Below are 20,829 nucleotides of genomic sequence, written 5' to 3'. Positions count from 1 at the left end.
CTGCAACTTCTCTATATACTACAGCATCATCCGCGAAAAGCCGCATGGAACTCCCGACACTATCTACTAGGTCATTTATATATATTGTGAAAAGTAATGGTCCCATAACACTCCCCTGTGGCACGCCAGAGGTTACTTTAACGTCTGTAGACGTCTCTCCTTGGCACCAGGTCGAAGATATCCGTTTGGTTAAACACCGTGTTCTACTGCATGAAGAAATCCGTGACTGACTGCTGCACCTTCTCGTCCGTCACTTCATGGCCTTTTTCAAGAGACCGAAGGCGTGATAATCGCATGGGTAGCGTTCTCTAGTGAAGGAGACACCAGGTTCCTTGAAATCAATAAGCTATGGACCCTGCTAATCAAAGAAGAATAGGATAAGCATAACCTTACTAGGAGATGGCTGGCTCTAAAACTTCTTGCGATGAGTGGACAGTGGATGACACTACTGCTCCATACGGATTCTTCATTCTCTGATGGATTTGTACCGGGGTCATGTTTGGATGCATTTGGTAATAATATCGTCACAGTTCACGTTTCAACACTTACCACATGCATGTCGGAAAGGCACGAATGCCACACTCATCCCTTACCTACATGTCGTTTATTATACAGGGTGGTCCACTGATCGTGACCGGGCCAAATATCTCACGAAATAACCGTCAAACGAAAAAACTACAAAGAACGAAACTTGTCTAGCTTGAAGGGGGAAACCAGATGGCGCTATGGTTGGCCCGCTAGATGGCGCTGCCATAGGTCAAACGGATATCAACTGCGTTATTTTAAATAGGAATGCCCATTTTTATTACATATTCGTGTAGTACGTAAATAAATATGAATGTTTTAGTTGGATCACTTTTTTCGCTTTGTGATAGATGGCACTGTAATAGTCAAATATTGCTCACAATTTTAGACGAACTGTTGGTAACAGGTAGGTTTTGTAAATTAAAATACAGAACGTAGGTACGTTTGAACATTTTATTTCGGTTGTTCCAGTGTGATAAATGTACCTTTGTGAACTTATCATTTCTGAGAACTCATCCTGTTACAGCGTGTTTACCTGCAAATACCTCATTAATGCAATAAATAATCAAAATGAGGTCCGTCAACCTCAATGCATTTGGCAATACGTGTAACGATATTCCTCTCAACAGCGAGTAGTTCGCCTTCCGAAATTTTCGCACATGCATTGACAATGCTCTGACGCATGTTGTCAGGCGTTGTCGGTGGATCACGATAGCAAACATCCTTCAGCTTTCCCCGCAGAAATCAGGGGACATCAGATCCGGTGAACGTGCGGGCCATGGTATGGTGCTTCGACGACCAATCCACCTGTCATGAAATTTGCAATTCAATGCCGCTTCAACCGCACGCGAGCTATGTGTCGGACATCCATCATGCTGGAAGTACATCGCCATTCTGTCATGTAGTGAAACATCTTGTAGTAACATCCGTAGAACATTACGTAGGAAATCAGCGTACATTGCACCATTTACATTGCCATCGATAAAATGGGAGCCAATTATCCTTCCTCCCATAATGCCGCACCATACATTAACCCGCCAAGGTCTCTGATGTTCCATTTGTCGCAGCCATCGTGGATTTTCCGTGGACCAGAAGTGCATATTATGCCGGTTTACGTTACCGCTGTTGGTGACTGACGCTTCGTCGCTAAATAGAGCGCGTGCAAAAAATCTGTCATCGTCCCGTAATTCCTCTTGTATCCAGTGGCAGAACTGTACACGACGTTCAAAGTCGTCTCCATTCAATTCCTGGTGCACAGAAATATGGTACGGTTGCAATCTATGTTGATGTAGCATTCTCAACACCGACGCTTTTGAGATTCCCGATTCCAGCGCAATTTGTCTGCTACTGATGTGCGGATTAGCCGCGACAGCAGCTAAAACACCTACCTGGGCATCATCATTTGTTGCAGGACGTGGTTGACGTTTCACATGTGGCTGAACAATTCCTGTTTCCTTAAATAACGTAACTATCCGGCGAACGGTCCGGACACTTGGATGATGTCGTCCAGGATACCGAGCAGCATACATAGCACACGCCCGTTGGGAATTTTGATCACAATAGCCATGCATCAACACGATATCGACGTTTTCCGCAATTGTTTTTTTTTTTCCTTTATTGTGTTTCAATTCCCCATCGGGGCGGGCTGGCAGCAGCATAGGCGCTGCTCTTCAGCCGAAAGACAGAACAAAACAATAGAAGACATTGAAAAACAGCAAAGGAGAGAATAAGGTGAACATAGATATAAAAACGGGGTGACTGTAAAATGGAGATAACAAAAAAACTGTTTAAAAGTAGCACATATAAAAAGCCACACACGGTGACGGTTAAAAGAACACAAGGCACAGTAGGACTGGAGCATAAAAGTAGCGACGGATGGCATAGCACATAACGTAACACTGACGGCGAACCTCAAGGCAGGACACAATTAAAATCACATCTCTTGACGCACACGAGTAACAGCACTAAACACAACACTGATGTGGCACACTGATGATGAGCAATACAGAGGATCTGCCAGGCGCTAGGAGATGAGGGAGACCTGAAGGAGGGAGGGAGTGGAAGAGATGGGGAAGGTGAGCAGGGGGCGCACGGGAGAGGGCCAGGTAGGGTGGGAAGGAGAGAGGCAGGTATGGGGTGCAGGGTCTCAGGGGAGGGGGGACGGAGGGAAATCCGCTCTGGGAGAAGGAGGAAAGAGGAAAGGGGGCCCTGGGGAGGGGGGGGGGGAACAAGGCCAGGTTATAGTTGGAAGGAAGGGTAGATGTCATGGCGAAGTTCGTCATCCGGGAGGGGGAGGCGTTGGAAATTGCCCTGATGAAGGAGATGGAGGGTGTGGAGGTGGAGAGAGGGAGGGATACAGCGATAGAGGCGCGGCAATGGGCGGGGGGTGGAGAGGAAGGAGGAAACCAGAGGGTGGGGAGGATCAAGTGTGCGAACAATGTAAAGGATGCGGAGATGTTGGAGGAACAGGAGGAGGTGGGGGAAGGGGATCAGTTCATACAGGAGCCGTGTGGGGGAAGGAAGGCGGATACGGAAGGCAAGGCGGAGCGCATGGCGTTCAAGGATTTGGAGGGCCTTGTAAAAGCGGGTGGGGGCGGAGATCCAGGCAACGCTGGCATAACAGAGGATCCGCAATTGGGAAACGGTCCATTTAACACGGGTAATGTATCACGAAGCAAATTCCGCACTGGCGGAATGTTACGTGATACCACGTACTTATACGTTTGTGACTATTACAGCGCCATCTAAAACAAAGTGAAAAAAGTGATCTAACTAAAAGATTCATATTTCTTTACGTACTACACGCACGAATATATAATAAAAAATGGGGATTCCTTTTTAAGAAAAACGCAGTTGATATCCGTTTGATTTATGGAAGCGCCATCTAGGGGGCCAACCATAGCGCCGTCTGGTTTCCCTCTTCAAGTTAGACGAGTTTCGTTCTTTGTAATTTTTTCGTTTGATGCTTATTTCGTGAGATATTTGGCCCGGCCATGATCAATGGACCACCCTGTATATCCGCATCGAAGTCGCGCTACTTTGCTTGTGCGCTGCAGCAACGCCCTCATACGTAAAACTTCTGATCGCCCCTGATATTTTGTTTAAGACACAGTACAGATAATCATCTGGTCCTAAATTTGATACATTACAACAGATTTTTTTAAGAGGGAGCTAACTTCAGTGTAGGTAGGCTTTTTGTAAAATGGAACATTTCCGCTGTTGTGATTGCTTACCCTGTTGTTCCAGGACGGCTACACCGTCAAGGACATGCAGATCAAGCCGTGCGAGGGCCGCAAGAACGTCGTAGAACTGAAGGACCTCAAGCCCGAATTGACTCCGCAGTGCACCTTCAAAGCCGTAGGCTGCTACAAGACCAACATCACCGTCGAATCTTCCTGGGTAAGATCTCTCTGTGTCGTAAAGTTTCGGGAATTCATGTCTTGGGATAAATTACTTGGCTAGGAAACAGCAAAGGACAAAATTTTCAAATTCTATGGCATTTACGCTATCTAAATTGCTCAAAATTGTTTTGCTCCGCTCTCATATCGTCCGTCAGGCCTTGATTATCAGCTCGAAAAACTCAAGATGCGGTCCTTTAATTTTCCTCAATGACAGATAAATCGTAGGCTGTAGTTGTAGAAGTCTGCATTTTGGTTGTTCAGCAAACATTCGAATTTCAAACTCATCTCGTCGTCCTTACGGAAATGTCCGACACTCCATGATTCTACCACTTCTTCCTCAGAGGAAACAGAATAAAGTCACAGGTTACCAAGGCAGGAAAATACAGGACGAGGAGTGCAGGACAAAATGTGGTAACCCAAAGATTCTTCTGTACAGAAAGAACCGGGGCGTTGCCGTGGAGCGAAAAGTTTGTCTTGGAGCTTTTTCCTGCGATACTTTGTCTCGACACTCTATGGTGACGTCATGAGATACTGTGACGTTTCTCCTCTTACGAGCTTATTCCGTTCGTATAACAATACCTGATGGAAAAAGTTGAAGTAGGTTATTTACTCATGGAAACACGGATTTTTTTTTAAAAGGGAGAACCTTTTAGAAATAGAAGCAAGTATTAAAGTAATTATTCGCATGTCAGGTTAAAAGAAAAAACTTGCACTTGGTTTTAATAGAAAACATGAAGTCACCGCTGGAGAGGTGCTACACTTAACTGTGCGTAGTGGGCCAACTGATTGAATGACAGACGCTTTATTTTTAAATCATAATTTTTATTTTTCGGAGTTTGCTTCTCCTTACAGAAGAAATGCGTTTCGCTGCAGAGTCGTGGCTTGGCATATGCAAATATAATAGCGAATACCACCGGGTATTGCTGCCAGCACACGCCATGATCTCATGCATACCATTTTCACAGCGAGTAACACTGACCGGGTGACGCTTCGGCGAGGTATGTTTGACGAGGGTACACTTCCAGCATACCTTCCAGCACCTAATCAGAGTGCTGTGAATGGTCACGTGGTGGCTGGCGAGAGTAAGCGTGATAACTAGGCCGCTCTTGGCAGCGAGCTTTCGACTCATCCAGACGTGTCCTACCAGTCCTCTCTAGGACAATATATCCCTCAGTCTGTTGGTGGCCTCCCAGGCGTCAAACGTTGCATCCTCTACATGAATAAACGTGGCACGTCAGTTGGTTTTGGAAAATTGTCTCAGTGTTCTGTTTTATTAATTTCATACACTCCCTGATGCCCACATACCCTAGTAGCCTTATCCTCGTCAAATCCTGAACAATATTGTATTTGTCACTGTCACCCACAGTGATAATACACTCCTGGAAATTGAAATAAGAACACCGTGAATTCATTGTCCCAGGAAGGGGAAACTTTATTGACACATTCCTGGGGTCAGATACATCACATGATCACACTGACAGAACCACAGGCACATAGACACAGGCAACAGAGCATGCACAATGTCGGCACTAGTACAGTGTATATCCACCTTTCGCAGCAATGCAGGCTGCTATTCTCCCATGGAGACGATCGTAGAGATGCTGGATGTAGTCCTGCGGAACGGCTTGCCATGCCATTTCCACCTGGCGCCTCAGTTGGACCAGCGTTCGTGCTGGACGTGCAGACCGCGTGAGACGACGCTTCATCCAGTCCCAAACATGCTCAATGGGGGACAGATCCGGAGATCTTGCTGGCCAGGGTAGTTGACTTACACCTTCTAGAGCACGTTGGGTGGCACGGGATACATGCGGACGTGCATTGTCCTGTTGGAACAGCAAGTTCCCTTGCCGGTCTAGGAATGGTAGAACGATGGGTTCGATGACGGTTTGGATGTACCGTGCACTATTCAGTGCCCCTCGACGATCACCAGTGGTGTACGGCCAGTGTAGGAGATTGCTCCCCACACCATGATGCCGGGTGTTGGCCCTGTGTGCTTCGCAACATGGAGACGGTTGCGAATGGTCCTCGCCGATACCACAGGAGCAACAGTGTCCCTAATTTGCTGGGAAGTGGCGGTGCGGTCCCCTACGGCACTGCGTAGGATCCTACGGTCTTGGCGTGCATCCGTGCGTCGCTGCGGTCCGGTCCCAGGTCGACGGGCACGTGCTCCTTCCGCCGACCACTGGCGACAACATCGATGTACTGTGGAGACCTCACGCCCCACGTGTTGAGCAATTCGGCGGTACGTCCACCCGGCCTCCCGCATGCCCACTATACGCCCTCGCTCAAAGTCTGTCAACTGCACATACGGTTCACGTCCACGCTGTCGCGGCATGCTACCAGTGTTAAAGACTGCGATGGAGCTCCGTATGCCACGGCAAACTGGCTGACACTGACGGCGGCGGTGCACAAATGCTGCGCAGCTAGCGCCATTCGACGGCCAACACCGCGGTTCCTGGTGTGTCCGCTGTGCCGTGCGTGTGATCATTGCTTGTACAGCCCTCTCGCAGTGTCCGGAGCAAGTATGGTGGGTCTGACACACCGGTGTCAATGTGTTCTTTTTTCCATTTCCAGGAGTGTAAATATGCCTGAGCATACAGAATGAGATTTTCACTCTGCAGCGGAGTGTGCGCTGATATGAAACTTCCTGGAAGATTAAAACCGTGCGAGGGACCGAGACTCGAATTCGGTAACTTTGCCTTTCGCGGGCAAGTGCTCTACCATCTTTTTTTTTTTGTTCGGTATTGTTCGTTGCGTTTGGTCTGGGCGGAAGTCACAAGACATCCGTTCAAGTTGATCGTTGACTCCTTTACTCAATTTTTTTTATTACAGAGGGCGAGCAGCCCTCTGACCGAACACGCTGAGCTACCGTGCTGGCGTCCATTTGAGCTACCCAAGGACGACTCTCGCCCCATCCTCACAGCTTTACTTCTGCCAGTACCTCGTCTTCTACCTTCCACACTTTACAGAAGCTCTCCTAGGAACGTTGCAGAAAGAGCACTACCGAAAGAAAGGATATTGTGGAGACATGGCTTAACCACAGCCTACGGGATGTTTCCAGAATGAGATTTTCACTCTGCAGCGGAGTGTGCGCTGATATGAAACTTCCTGGTTGATTAAAACTGTGTGCTGGACCGAGACTCGAATTCGGTAACTTTGCCTTTCGCGGGCAAGTGTCCCACCTGCTGTGAGGGGGGGGGGGGGGGCGTGAGTCGTGCTTGGGTAGCTCAGATGGTAGAGCACTTGCTCGCGGAAGGCCAAGGTTCCTAGTTCGAGTCCGGGTCCGGCACACAGTTTTAATCTGCCAGGAAGTTTCATGCCCGAGTATATTTACACTTTCTTTCATTTATATTTATCTCTAACGAAGGTGCATCGCCTACCTAACTAAATGGACCGTTTCTTGAGTTAATTTTTTTTAAAAGTTGTATAAAAGACATTTATGGTGCATATTTATGGTTTTATAATTAGATGAAAGCTTCAAAACAACTTCAGATTGAAAAATTAGAAGAATCTGACTAAAAATTACTTCTTCGGAAAGGAGAACATGCGATCTCTGCCGCATTCGGGAAATGAAAGAATTCATTGGTGACAAATGAATATTTGTACCAAAGCTCCAATAATTCGAACCCAGGTCTCCCACTTACTATTCAGGTACGTTAACCATCTACGGCACAACACAGAAATAGCGTCTGCTCTTTCGTACATGTGCGAAACAACAGACACCACTTATATTGGTATATATGCGCTATGAAGCATAATAGCATCATTCAGCGCAGAGCAGTCTTCGTCCGACATCGTGCGAGACTTGCCGTGACTGAACGAGCAAGCCGGCCGTTGTGGCCGAGCGGTTCTAGGCGCTTCAGTCCGGGACCGCGCTGCAAACAAGGCCCAGTGCTACTTTCTTGCAGTTGCAGTGGAAGTCTGTAACTGACTGTCCAGATGCTTGCGAGTTTATGCACAAATTTTTTTGCATTATCGATTGTCTGTCCTATTTGTTGGTTAAACGTCAGTCGATCGTAAATCTGAACGCCTAAGTCTTTTTTTAAGTGTTTTCTGTATATGTTTGCATTGTGCAGTTTTATAACTGGTTGTCGCTGTAGCTTCCCTTCCGTAATATGTAGACTGCCTTGTCTGGAGTCACAGTCAGCTTGTTTTTCAGGCGTCACCTGCCGATCCTGTGTACAATGACACTGATTTTGATTTGAAGTCCTCTTCTTAAGTTTTCTGACGCCACAACCAGCAGATCAACAGTGTATGCAACAATCCTGTCAGTGTGTGCGTCGCCATCCATTTCTGTTACGAGGCCTCGATGGAAAGATCGCAAAAGGTGGATCCACAGACTGAACCTTGCGGGCACCACTTTGTCATTCTCTTGATCACTTTACGTCTACCCACCTGTCATTCAGCTACTCTATTATTATAGTAGCCTAGCAGACTATGGTAATGAATTGCTGGTGACTGCAGTTGCTGTAGTCTCGCAAACATCGCAGGGGACCAGAGATTATCTTGCCTGGCCAGGTCTATCAGTATGGCCAACACGTTCTTGCGGTTGACATTATTCGCTAATTCGGGTGCCCAGTTAATTGTCTCATCAACTGATTTATTTTCACGGTACGCTCAGTCTCAGGAGCCGTCTGTGATGCTGTAATCAGTTACACAAAAGCCTCTCCTGGTGTTGATCAAGCAAATTGGTATTATACGACTTCGACTTAACTGGGTCTTTGTCTTACGTTTCTTGATGATTACTGTATTTGCTAACTTCCAGGGTGCAGGTGTTCTTCCCAGTTTTTGAACTTCATTTACTACCTCAGTTAAAAAAGAGATAATATGTAGTGCTGCTCGTTTAATGGTTTCGGAGTGAATGTCGCCTGGGCCCGATGCTTTTTAACTTTTAATTTTGTTGTGACTAGCGCTACATCTTCCTGTGCAAAGGGACAGGTAATGGTCTCTGTTGTGTATTCTGTCTGTATTAGAGCTCTTAAGCTGATGTGGTGTGGATCGTCTGCATTGTGGTTGTCATCGGAAGCGAGCTTGTAAAATAGATATTCTGCCGTAGGTCTCCACCCCTGTTTGAAGGATCCATCATACCGCCAATGTCTAGCTAGCAAAAACGGTTTCTTTGTCCACTCGGTCATTAGTTTGTTAGGTGCTACCCGTAAGCTGTCGCTTAATAGTGTTTGACATACTCGTCCCAGTGACATCTCTTTGTTTGCTATATCAAGTCTTTGTATTGTCCCTTTGCCTTCTTAAAATGTTCTAGCCGTATTTGTCTCTCACTAGCTGTTACTGACCACTGGTAGTATCTGCGTTTGGTTCACAAATTCCTTTCAGTCTGCTAAGTTTGATTGACCGGGCTGTTTTCCTTTTACTCTTATCTGCTACTGTTTGCATTCCTTTATCTTCTGCCTCTTGCAAGATCTGCGTCAGTCTATGTATCACATATTCAGTGCTGCCTTCAATCTGTGAAAGGCCGTGTATCGCTACAAGGTCCTGTAATTTCTGCAAATCTGCTTTACTAAACGGAAACCTCTTATTGTATGTTTCTTGTGTTGCATTGTGTGGCAATGTTTGTGGTTATGACATTATGATCACTGTATGTAGCCCCGTTGCATACCTCCCATGATGAGAAGAGCCCGATAGATTTTATGTTTGCTACTGTAATGTCGATGTTTGACGATGGTCCAGCCCTGTTATACGTGTGAGCTGACCCTCCCTGTTAACTAAGTGCAGGTTGTACTGTGTATTTTGTCATTAATGTAGCGTACATGTATATCTGTTCATAATGAGTGCCCTTTGTGTTGGATACGGATTGATATCTGCTGTGATAAAAAAATGAAATGTCGTGTGGCTAGGGCCTCCCGTCGGGTAGACCGTTCGCCTGGTGCAGGTCTTTTGATTTGACGCCACTTCGGCGACCTGCGCGTCGATGGGGATGAAATGATGATGATTAGGACAACACAACACCCAGTCACTGAGCAGAGAAAATTTCCGACCCAGCCGGGAATCGAACCCGGGCCCTTTGGATTGACAGTCTGTCACGCTGACCACTTTTTTTTTTTTTTTTTTCTTTCGAGGATCGAAGGATCAGGAAGAGGATGTAGTGGGTTTGTCGATGTTGTTTTATTTATTTATTTATTTAATTTTTATAACATATTTTTTATATATTTATTTGTGTTTCATTACAAAGAAAGATCCTACAACTGCCGTTGCCGTGCGTCCGAGTCGTCTTCTCGTCTGTTGGGAGGGGTTCCCCCCTATTCCGTCCGTAGAGGATCAATATGCTCCAGGATTCTTCTTCATTGTCAGCGTCTCATACCCGGAACGCCCCAGTGAGCAGGAGGATCCGCAAATAATGAACCTAAGTAATTTGCGAAACGAGTTCTGTACTTCGGGTGGCGGCTGAAAGCTGCATGTGTCGTCATCAATAGGGACCAAAAGTCGAGTGTGCCTTTGGGAGCATCGCAAAACATGTAGTAAACGGCCATGCCTTTTAGCCAGTTAACGGCGTTCGTTCTCGTTGATGGAAAGTATACGCTGTCGGGGCGCAATACTTCATCAGGGGAGATAGACTCCGGCAATCGCCGCAAGAGTAACGCCAGCATGCGCTGCGTCAGTAGCCAGCACTCGCTGGTAGCGGCACAAGTCAGACGGTGTGCATCCGAGTCAGCGACGGAGCATGTCGGACACAAGGGGTCGTCCGTCAGATGTATGGAATGTAGCCTCTGACGAGTAGCGAACTTCCCATTCACAACCACGTACCACAATGAACGCACCGTCGTAGGTAGAAAAGGCGTGTGTACCGCTCGCCACACCGTGTTCCAGGCAACTTCAGGGTGTCTGTGGGTGACCGTATTTACAGGTTGCTGCTGTTGATAGAGGCGATAATAGTCTTTTGTGCTGGGCTTCCGTGTCGTCGGAAGTTCTGACCGTAAGTAGCTGAAGTCAATCAAGAACTCTCTGATGTGGGTGAGTGCCGGTGAAATGTGTCCTACAGAAACCGGGGGATGCAGAGAGTGTGGTGTCACTTCCGCTATCAGGGTGCCCGTCAGAGTGGCGTGGGCAGAGGTCCACTGGCGACGCATAGTGTTGAGATAAAGCGATCGCGCACGGTTATATACATGAACGCGATCGCTTTATCTCAACACTCAGCTACCGGGGGCGGACATCTGCTGTGATAATGGACTTTTTATGTCGTGTGTATTGTACAAGTCTGCCTATCCATTCTCCACACGGACAGATCTAATCAGAGATCTGCGCATAAATGGACGAAATCATCCAAGCACCATTCCACTCATATATTTCAGCTGTAACTATTTGGTCAGAGTGTAGTAGTGACATCTTTGTAATAGTCCACTTCCTGTTGACTAATATGATTCCAGCCTTTGCATCTGTGATCACTGTTGTGTTGTTTGCAAGACCAATCAGCCATCCATTCCTTGTGCATGGTTTCTGCAAACGTCCACACATTTTACAGTGTTTTTGCCAATTCTGGCAGTCCTAAAAGTCATAAATCCCCTAATTACACATTGTCATAATAGGTGTTATGAAATCTAATAGCCCGAGACTGTCCAAGGCCATCACACTATTTCACAATATCACCTAGTTGCGATATTTCCCAACACCTAATCTCCAAATTCCGAAGGTTTCAGACTGGAGTGTTCTTAATTTTCCCGCGGTTTAATTACAATTTCGCAATAATGCATAGCGCATCACAACAGCACCTAAGGCATTGCCTCTTATCTCCAGAGTCTGTGGATTCCATGTTCAACTCCTCGTTTGTGCAATGTTACTTAATTTTCATGTGACGTAATGGCAGTTTAACAATATCATGTATCATGTCACGCTATGGGAATACCAATAAATGATAGAACAATATACTCGTTACAATTTGCAGATGACCAACTGATTATAGCCCAAGACTATGAGGACATAGAGTATATGACCAGAAAATTGATTCAAGAATATAAAAAATCAGGTCTAAATGTAAACATGAATAAAACAAAGTACATGGCAATTGGTGGAGTGAATGGAGACTTAATATTAGAAGAAGGGATGGGAACAATAACAGCTACTGAGGAATATAAATATTTAGGTGTGAAAATTACAAATGATGGGAAACAGGACAAAGAAATTAGATCAAGAATAAATTCTGGAAAGACGACAATCTCTTTATTGAATGGAATTCTCTGGGACAAACACATAACAACTGATAACAAAATAAGGATTTTTAAAACAATAGTTAGGAGCATTATTACATATGGTTCAGAAGTGTGGACAACAAAATGGCAACTGAAATCAAAATTATTAGCCACAGAAATGGATTTCTGGAGACGTTCAGCAAGAATATCAAGACGAGAAAGAATAAGAAATGAAGTAATCAGAGACAAGATGAAATGTAAAAATTCAATTATTGATTTCATCGAGCACAAACAGCTTAAATGGCATGGACACATCAGACGAATGGAACAGGAAAGGCTACCAAAATGCATGATCGACTGGGTACCAATTGGAAGAAGAAAAAGGGGACGACCACCTGATACATGGAAACAGGGAGTTCAGTCAGCAATGAGGAAGAACAACATTCCTGAAGATTTATGGACAAATAGAGAAGAGTGGAGAACAATAATTAGTGACTTACTGTAATCTAGAATAGGTGCTGGAAAAATGTACTCACATTGTAAATCCAAAATAATAATAATAATGTATCATGTTGCAATTGCGCCTAAGGCGTTGCCCATAAGTTCTGGAGTCCCAAGGTCTGTGTTTGAGTACAATTTTCACAACACTGCACAATTCCTGTCTCTGCCGCTTCCCCCACCACCTTCACTTTCACCACTGCTGCCGGTGGTGTGTGTAAATTTCAAGGAATCATACTGCTGCTGTGAAGGGGCTGTATGTGTATATAAGCCTGACAGTTGGTCAATACTGCTAGTACTACTCTTTAGCACTACATCCTTCTTAACTGGGTGTGGCTGTAAACATGTGAAGGTTGATATAGCATCAGATCGTGACCGTGAAATAACAGTAAAACTCAGAACGTTCGACGTAATAGTAAAATGCAGGATACCGAGATGTAGTGTGGTGAGGTATGTAGACAGCTGAAATACATTGATGAATTGATGACTATGGAGTACAAGTTGCGTCATCTTCCCCCTTGAGACATCAAGTCATCATTACTTTAACAGTAATGCATCCATTATTGATTTGTATGGAGGTCCTACTCTGAAGTTATTATTGCCAGAAGACCCTTCACGTTGTATTTATTTAAAACATTGGCTGTATGGTATAGGATGAATTGCAACAGAGCTACTAAGTCGGTGGTAGCAATATGTGAAAGCGTTATTTGCAAAAGATGATTTAGAACAGTGTATTACTGTACGTATGCATGCAGTACCAAAGTCTGGAACCGTTACTCCTATAGTACAACTTGAAATTACAGATGGAGTAACGAAGAATGTCATTGCTCCTGTTGGTTTAAATGACATACAAGCAAAATTTCTGGCATATAAAAATCAGTTACTTATCCAATATTGTAGGAATGTAAGGCAGAAAAGTAATAAGAAATACAATAATAATATGTATTTATTTCTGTATGAAAAACATAAATAAGCAAAGTTATTTACAATATATATTTTTAATGACGCAGTTCCAATGATAACATTACAACATTTATTTACATGCACGAAAATATATGAGCAGCAGCAGGAAAAAGCTAATTAGTGCATACATAGTATGCAGGATACAGTCAGCTATGATAAACAGGTCATGCTATTCCACATACACACAGTAAATACATTTACTCACTCAGTGAATAGTGTGATCATGGTAGGGTGTCAATACCAAACACACCAAAGACCCATTTATCATCGTAATGCGACAGTCCAATTGTCAGCTGTGATACAGTATGCATTACATGTTTTCTCGAGTCAAAATTTACCTGGTGTACCATATGTGAAGCTGGTGGAGAAGCATCAACATCACAACCATCACACAGTCACCTCAAATAATCATTGGCCATGAGATTCCTTTGACTGGACAATGCACACCTTTAGCCCGCTGAGAGATGCACATGTGTCTGTATGGTATGACAATGAAACCATCAAACCTTCCCCACCTCCAGAGCAACGAATTCTATATTGGAGATAGTAGCTGATTTAAAATTCAGCTTGGCAATCAATTCCACCATGACACTTATCTCATTTATTGACTGAATAAATATCACAGTGCTTTTAGATATTTTACATCTTTTCCAGAAAATAAACATTTTTCTTTAGTTTATAGAAATCCTTTTCAGATTAACACTTTTTACTGTTTAAATCAATATATTTTTTCAAACATGAAGACTGACTGAATTTAATAACACAGTGAATTTTTTTCAGTTCCATCCTCAGCTTCCTGCATTCTGCTTCCTGCATTCTGCTTTACCACACCAGAGCTTGCATCGGATGTGATGTTAAAAAAAAAAACACAGAAACCACATTGGAACTATTAATAGATGTTGATACGCTAATATTTTTTTAAAGTGGAATTCTTGACGGATTATTTCAGTGTATACACAGACACACAAAGGCAGATAATCTGTTGCTGTGTGATAAGACATACGTCGATTCAAATGTCGTGGTATACCTGAACGTTAACATTTATACAGATATGCCATGCAACATTGTCTACATACTGGGGAGGGTTTCTGTGGCTATCTGATGAAGAACTCACCTGATTGAAAGATTTTTCATCTGTGGCGGCTGACTGTAGGGTAATATCTGACTTGGGAATAGACATTCTTTGTATACATTATGAGCAATATAATGCATAGGTGCCCACACTGCAAATTATAGCATACATGGCCGTTGGCGAAATAGTAACGTAATTCTTCAGGCGAATGTAGATCGCCGAACGAGTCCAAATAAAAGACATTATTTCGAGTTAACATAGTGGACCCAGTATGTCCCACGAGCCCCGTCTGCATCCAAATTCACAGTTTCGCATTCATTCCTTTCCCACAGCGTATTGGGCACTTTATTGCACATAAACACTATCCAAAATATTGGAATGCAGGACTTTGTAACATGCTTAAATTAGTCTGCATTCTGTTTGATAAAATGCCTGGGAGTTTTTATTATTATTATTTATGAACAATGCTATAACCTGTCTGTATAATGTTAAACATAATCCGTTTCCTGTAACTACAGAATCCATACTTTCACTATCCATACTTTTATTATGTCTTTATGCCTCATCGAGTTGTTCCTGGGCGTTTGCGACTTTTTTAACTGTCCTGGGTTTGGCACTAAGTCCTCCTGCCAAAGGGCCTAACGCTGGTTAGCTAACGCTGGTATCAGAAAGAGAAGAAATCCACTTGATGTTTCCTGCAATGGTAGAACTCTCGGCGTTTTAACTTGCTTCTTCCTCTTCATTTCTGTTGTACAGCTCGTTGAGCTGCTGACAAAGATTATTGAATACATTATGTTAAGCACACTTTGGAGTTCATTGAACAATAAGTTGCTTCCACAAATCGTCGGAAACTTCGACCAGCACCAAATTTAATTTTTGCTCATATTATTTTATCGACGACTAATGCTGCAATTCGTTGTCGTATACCTATGTCTCTTCTTGAGCGTACCTCTTTACCCCTATTGGCTAAAATACAATCTGATGTATGATTCGGAGTTACTCTATATGTTTAGTTGCAGCGTCTGAGATGCCATGAAGTTTAAAAGCCTCTTCTAATTCGTTAGTATCTTCATCAGCTCAGGCTATACGTTTCTGTATCTATGTTCCTGACCACAGTAATTATGTGTCGGTATATGTATTTCAACTTGGAGTGTGTCGTGAAAACTCCCTATCCCATAACAGAGACATGTCTGAACACTCATGCTAGCGGTTGTAGGGTATGTTGGTTAAATCCTGTTATTTATCATGTCATTAGCGTCAATCCAGCCATCATGTGATGACAGAAATCCAAGCCATCAAACCAGTACTCTGTTTCATACTCGTCTAGTGATGTCTGGCTCAATTGCTTTTTCGTATTTCTTTTGTGTACAAAGAGCCTGATATTTCATCACCTTTATCATCTTTCCCCGATGTCTGTGCTAGGATTTGTACATTGCGCTTCAGAAATTACAGACACCTCTGTCAACCAGTTTGTTAAATATGATTTCTCAAAACGTACCTTTAGTTTGAAAATGCAGATGAAACACACCAACATTAAATTTCTGTTTGCGTGGTTCTGCCATTTAATGTGATTATATATTGTATTTAGAAGTCCGTTATCATGAGTATCAAATGCTTTCAGATGTATCATATGATGCGTGGGGTGGTTACGTTGTATAGTTTTTGGCAGAAATATATCAGTCCATTTATATGACCCACGAAAATCGAATAGTTTACACATATGATTTTTTATTGTTCTATTCAGTCATTCAACGATAGCTGCTCTCATATGTGAGAACACTGAGTAGTGATGTATCCCATACCATTTCAATTTAGTTTTCAAGTAATGATTGTGGAATCCACCCCTACTCCCATCCCCACACCTGCCCTGACCAATGGTCTGTCTGTAGATTCTTCAGAATTCTGTTTGTTCCAGTTTGCAGTAATTCTTCCATTTACATGCAACTGTATTGCCTGTCTTCATTTTCACAGGTATAGCCGATGCATATTTAGAGTAAACATCAATGATCATTAAAACATATTTGTAACCTTTGCTCTCTCATGTGTACTGTTTCATATTTACAAGATCCGCTTACCATAAATCGTCTGAACTGCATATTACTATACGTGTATATGGAAATTTCTCCGTGCAGCTCTGTGAAGCGTGTTAACTACAGTTTCTGTACTTACTTGATAATCATCCTCTGTCAGAGTTCTGGAATGACTAATATGATTTGTATGAACCGCGTTACTGGAGGTTGTCGAAGCCATCAGCAGCTGTAAATTGTCTACAATCTTGTTAGGATCGTTTTAGCAAATGAGTTGCACAGGTAAAGTGTTCATTGCATAGGTAAACTGTTCACTTTCTTAGGGTAAATATCAATAACAGTAACCGCACCACCATCATAAATACTGTCCAATGAAGGGCCGGCTTCAGTCTGGAACCGCGCGACCGCTACGGTCGCAGGTTCGACTCCTGCCTCGGGCATGGATGTGTGTGATGTCCTTAGTTTAGTTAGGTTTAAGTAGTTCTAAGTTCTGGGGGACTGATGGCCTCAGATGTTAAGTCCCATAGTGCTCAGAGCCATTTGAACCATTTTGAACTGTCCAATGAAGGCCTCATAATCTTCTTGTATTTATTACTGCAATTGTTTCTTACATCATCATTGTCTTTTTATGTGCTTTTGTCATGTATAATATTTCTGCATACATCCTTATTTCCTCTGGTGTGTAACTACTGAGTTCCAGGGATTTGTTTTAGGAATATTCAGACTAGTTTTTGGCTGAACATCTTCTGCATAACCTCATAACTGAGATCTACAACGTGCCTGTCAATTGTTTCAATTTTGTGTCGCCCTATAAACTTGAGTTTTCTATGCATTCTCTCTGGCTGATTATACAACATTCTAGCAAATTTGTCCATTAATGATATTATTACTCCAGTGTACCACTAGTTCCATCAGTTTGTGAGTTTTATGTGTCTAACCTTTAAGTACAATATATGATAGATGGTTTTCTAATATGGTTGTCAGTACTGAATGGTTATTGGTGTAGAGTTCCATTAGGTGATCATTCATTTCACTATTGTATCCTAACAATCTAGCAAAGTGTATTTTAATCAAACTTATTTCATCCATCAGTTTTTGTATGATCACTTCATGCTCTTTAAAGATATTCATTACTTCAACTCCAACTCGTTTATGTAGGCATAATATATGCCCATGGTTATCAATACTCATCTACCTACTGATGTAGTTACATGCCACTATATAGTCTTTTAACACATTCTTCACTATTTCTTCTGTACTGTTCTTCATTCCGTTTTCAGGTCTTATTGATAAATAGAAAACCATACTTACTATGGTACTAGCAGTCTACAAAAATGCTACTGAAATCACTGAAACACGTATCTGTAATGACATGGTCTTCATGAGCGTGTTTCGTATTCGTGTTATCCTGTTTGAAAGCGATAATAAGATTTACAATATCATGAATCAATTCTTTGGTTATTTCGAGTACGTTGTGAAATATAAAACACATCTATGTTGCTATATCTACAAAAGCAGGAGTAATTTCTTATCTGACTCCACTCTCACATTCAACATCATCTGACATAAATACTGTATCTGGTTTTACTTTGTTTCGTGGTGGTACCATCATCCTGTCACTATATTCATCATGTATTATCCTTCAGTCTCTGTCATTATTTCGTTTAATACTTGATACTTGGTCTGAGACAGAGTATTTGGAAAAATATACGTTATGTGCTCGAAATGGTGTCCATTTGGAGGGTTAATAACGTCATAAGTAAATTCGTTTTACCGAGATCGGAAGAACTTATAATTACTGAACATATATTGCTTGATGGGAGAATGCCATTTCTATTCAAAGTCTTTTTTTAGTTGTATCACATGAGCAATTACCCATAGTAAGCTCTTTGCCAGGAGGGCATTCTGCCCACTTCAACAATTTGGAGAATGTATGTTTCTATTACTTTGTAAGAGGTTTTATGTAGAGGTGTAATGAAACATATACAGAATTTTTACCATTATTCGTTTTGAAGTCTTTTACCTATGGGTGGATGCATGAAGCGCTTTAAGTAAGATCTCAGTTCAGTCCCAGTATCTTGTACATTTAGTTCTTCTACAATATGATACATTAATGCACAACAGTTGTCATAGTGTCTAATACAGGTTCCTCTATCCGTTGAAATTCACTCCATGCTAATAATGGAAAAGTTTCGCTTTCAGGATGTTAACACGGTGGCGGAAGGGCATTTTAACATCTACACCATCTCAGTTCCAGTAACCACTTAGCTTTCACCCTACGTGTTGCTCAGGAAAATACTGTGCGGCAGGTAACATAGTTAGCTAAACAGCGTTCTTCATCTTACTTCCCCTGTTATGCCAAATTAACACTTAATGACCGAATGGATGATGTGTGCTAGTTCCGCATAACATATGTATTTCCTTACTGTATTTGTAGTGTTTGCTGTGAAATAGTGTGTAACATAACATATCCCTATCGATGTAATAATAATAAAACATTGTTAAATGTTATTTTCTGCATGATATTCCATTCCTGGAGTAGTCTTGGAAGGATAAGCATGGTTCTTCAGCATACTGTTCCTGTTGTTGTCCAGAATTAACACTAAGTAATCAAGCGAATTCTAAGTGTTTTTTCTACGTAACATCCACATTTCTCCAACTGCTTCATATAATTTGAAGAAAGTACAGTTTCCATAAAACTGGATAATAATTCATAAATTCATTGTCTAGAGCTCTGCTTATCACATCACTCACATTGACATGTGGGAACAGATAGGTCACAACCGAATTACGTTTTATAGATGAGTTAATGAACTTGAGAAAATCTCGTCACCTGTACTGCATCTGTCCCATAGACACTAAATATGGATGACATGTCAGTGAAATTCAGACACGAGGGTGGCAAGGACAGTGGTGGTGGCTCCTGTGATGGCGGTGAGGGTAGGAGTAACACGATTTTGTGCAAATTACACTCGAACACACAGTCTTGGGACTCCAGACTTTAGGGGCAAATCCTTAGGTGCTGTTGCAACATGTTATGCGATGTTGCGAAATTGCAATGAAATCACATGAAAATTAAGAAACTTACACATGTCCAAACCTGGAACCTTCGGGCTACAGAGCTTAGGGACAATGCCTCACATTCTCTTGTGATATGCTGTGCAGTCTTGCAAAATTGCAATTAAATTGTGTGAAAATTAAGAACGCTACACATGCCAGGACTCAAACCCCAAATGGATGGACACTAGCACTTACGTGCCAGAATTGGAAAAAACATCCTTCTCATGCACTCCTCGACCACGAATTTCTCCATTTCTGCATATATAACAATAGACCACATAATCTTTAGTTGGAACAGCTTCACAGGTGCTTGGTGATAACAAAGCATTTCATGACTGTCCTGGTCTGGTTGCAGACTGCATGGCTGAGCACCCTCACAAGGAGTTTAAGCAATATGTGGGGATTAGTCCAAATGGTCCAAATGGCTCTGAGCACTATGGGACTTAACATCTGTGGTCATCAGTCCCCTAGAACTTAGAACTACTTAAACCTAACTAACCTAAGGACATCACACACATCCATGCCCGAGGCAGGATTCGAACCTGCGACCGTAGCAGTCGGACTGAGCGCCTAGAACCGCTAGACCACCGCGGCTGGCGGGGATTAGTCAGTAGATTTTCTACATCTAACATCCTTTTGTCTGGTTACTGGCTAGAGTGAAAGCATATTGCACTCGCTTTCTGGTGCATTTGCATGTTGTGAACCACCGGGCCATTTGGAAAATTTCTCGCTGTTTCACTCTGTTAATGGGCAAGGTCTTATTTATTTTTGGTTGTTTGTGGTACAGCGCCACCGATGTAGAGCGGCCTGCCTTGGTGGCTGAGTAATTTTCGTCTTTGTCACAATGATGCCATCATAATGACATCATTGTACTGCATGTTGAAGGTATGGCGTTGGGATTTGAAGATCCACACCACCCTCTGACAGGTGAAGTTCGAGGTTGCTGAGAAGATGTGCTACAACTACAGAGATAGTAAGTGTGGTGGTCACACCAAAGATTGCACAGAATGAGTGACCATACTAAAACACACGTTGTTAGTGGCTGACCCAGGGCGATCGTTAGCCATGTTCAAAATCCGAGTCCTCAAGGATGTTAAGAGGAGCAGGGTGGCAGAGGCATGGTGCCAATGTGTTACAATCCACTG

At 42.9% G+C, this 20,829-nt stretch overlaps 1 protein-coding gene across 1 annotated transcript in view; it reads left to right on the top strand.

Moving 5' to 3' along the window:
• The window catches only part of LOC126094744 (uncharacterized), a 143,045-nt gene that overhangs the window by 71,472 nt on the left and 50,744 nt on the right, over window positions 1-20,829 (top strand). Inside the window, exon 2 of the mRNA XM_049909295.1 lies at window positions 3,772-3,924. Coding sequence (XP_049765252.1) covers window positions 3,772-3,924 — 153 coding nt within the window. The remainder of the gene's footprint in view (window positions 1-3,771; window positions 3,925-20,829) is intronic.

The sequence above is a fragment of the Schistocerca cancellata genome, chromosome 8 (genome assembly GCF_023864275.1).
Source record: "Schistocerca cancellata isolate TAMUIC-IGC-003103 chromosome 8, iqSchCanc2.1, whole genome shotgun sequence".
Taxonomy (NCBI): Eukaryota; Metazoa; Arthropoda; class Insecta; order Orthoptera; family Acrididae; genus Schistocerca; species Schistocerca cancellata.
Note: the sequence above shows the minus strand (reverse complement) of the source record. Positions and strands in the feature narration are given on the sequence as shown.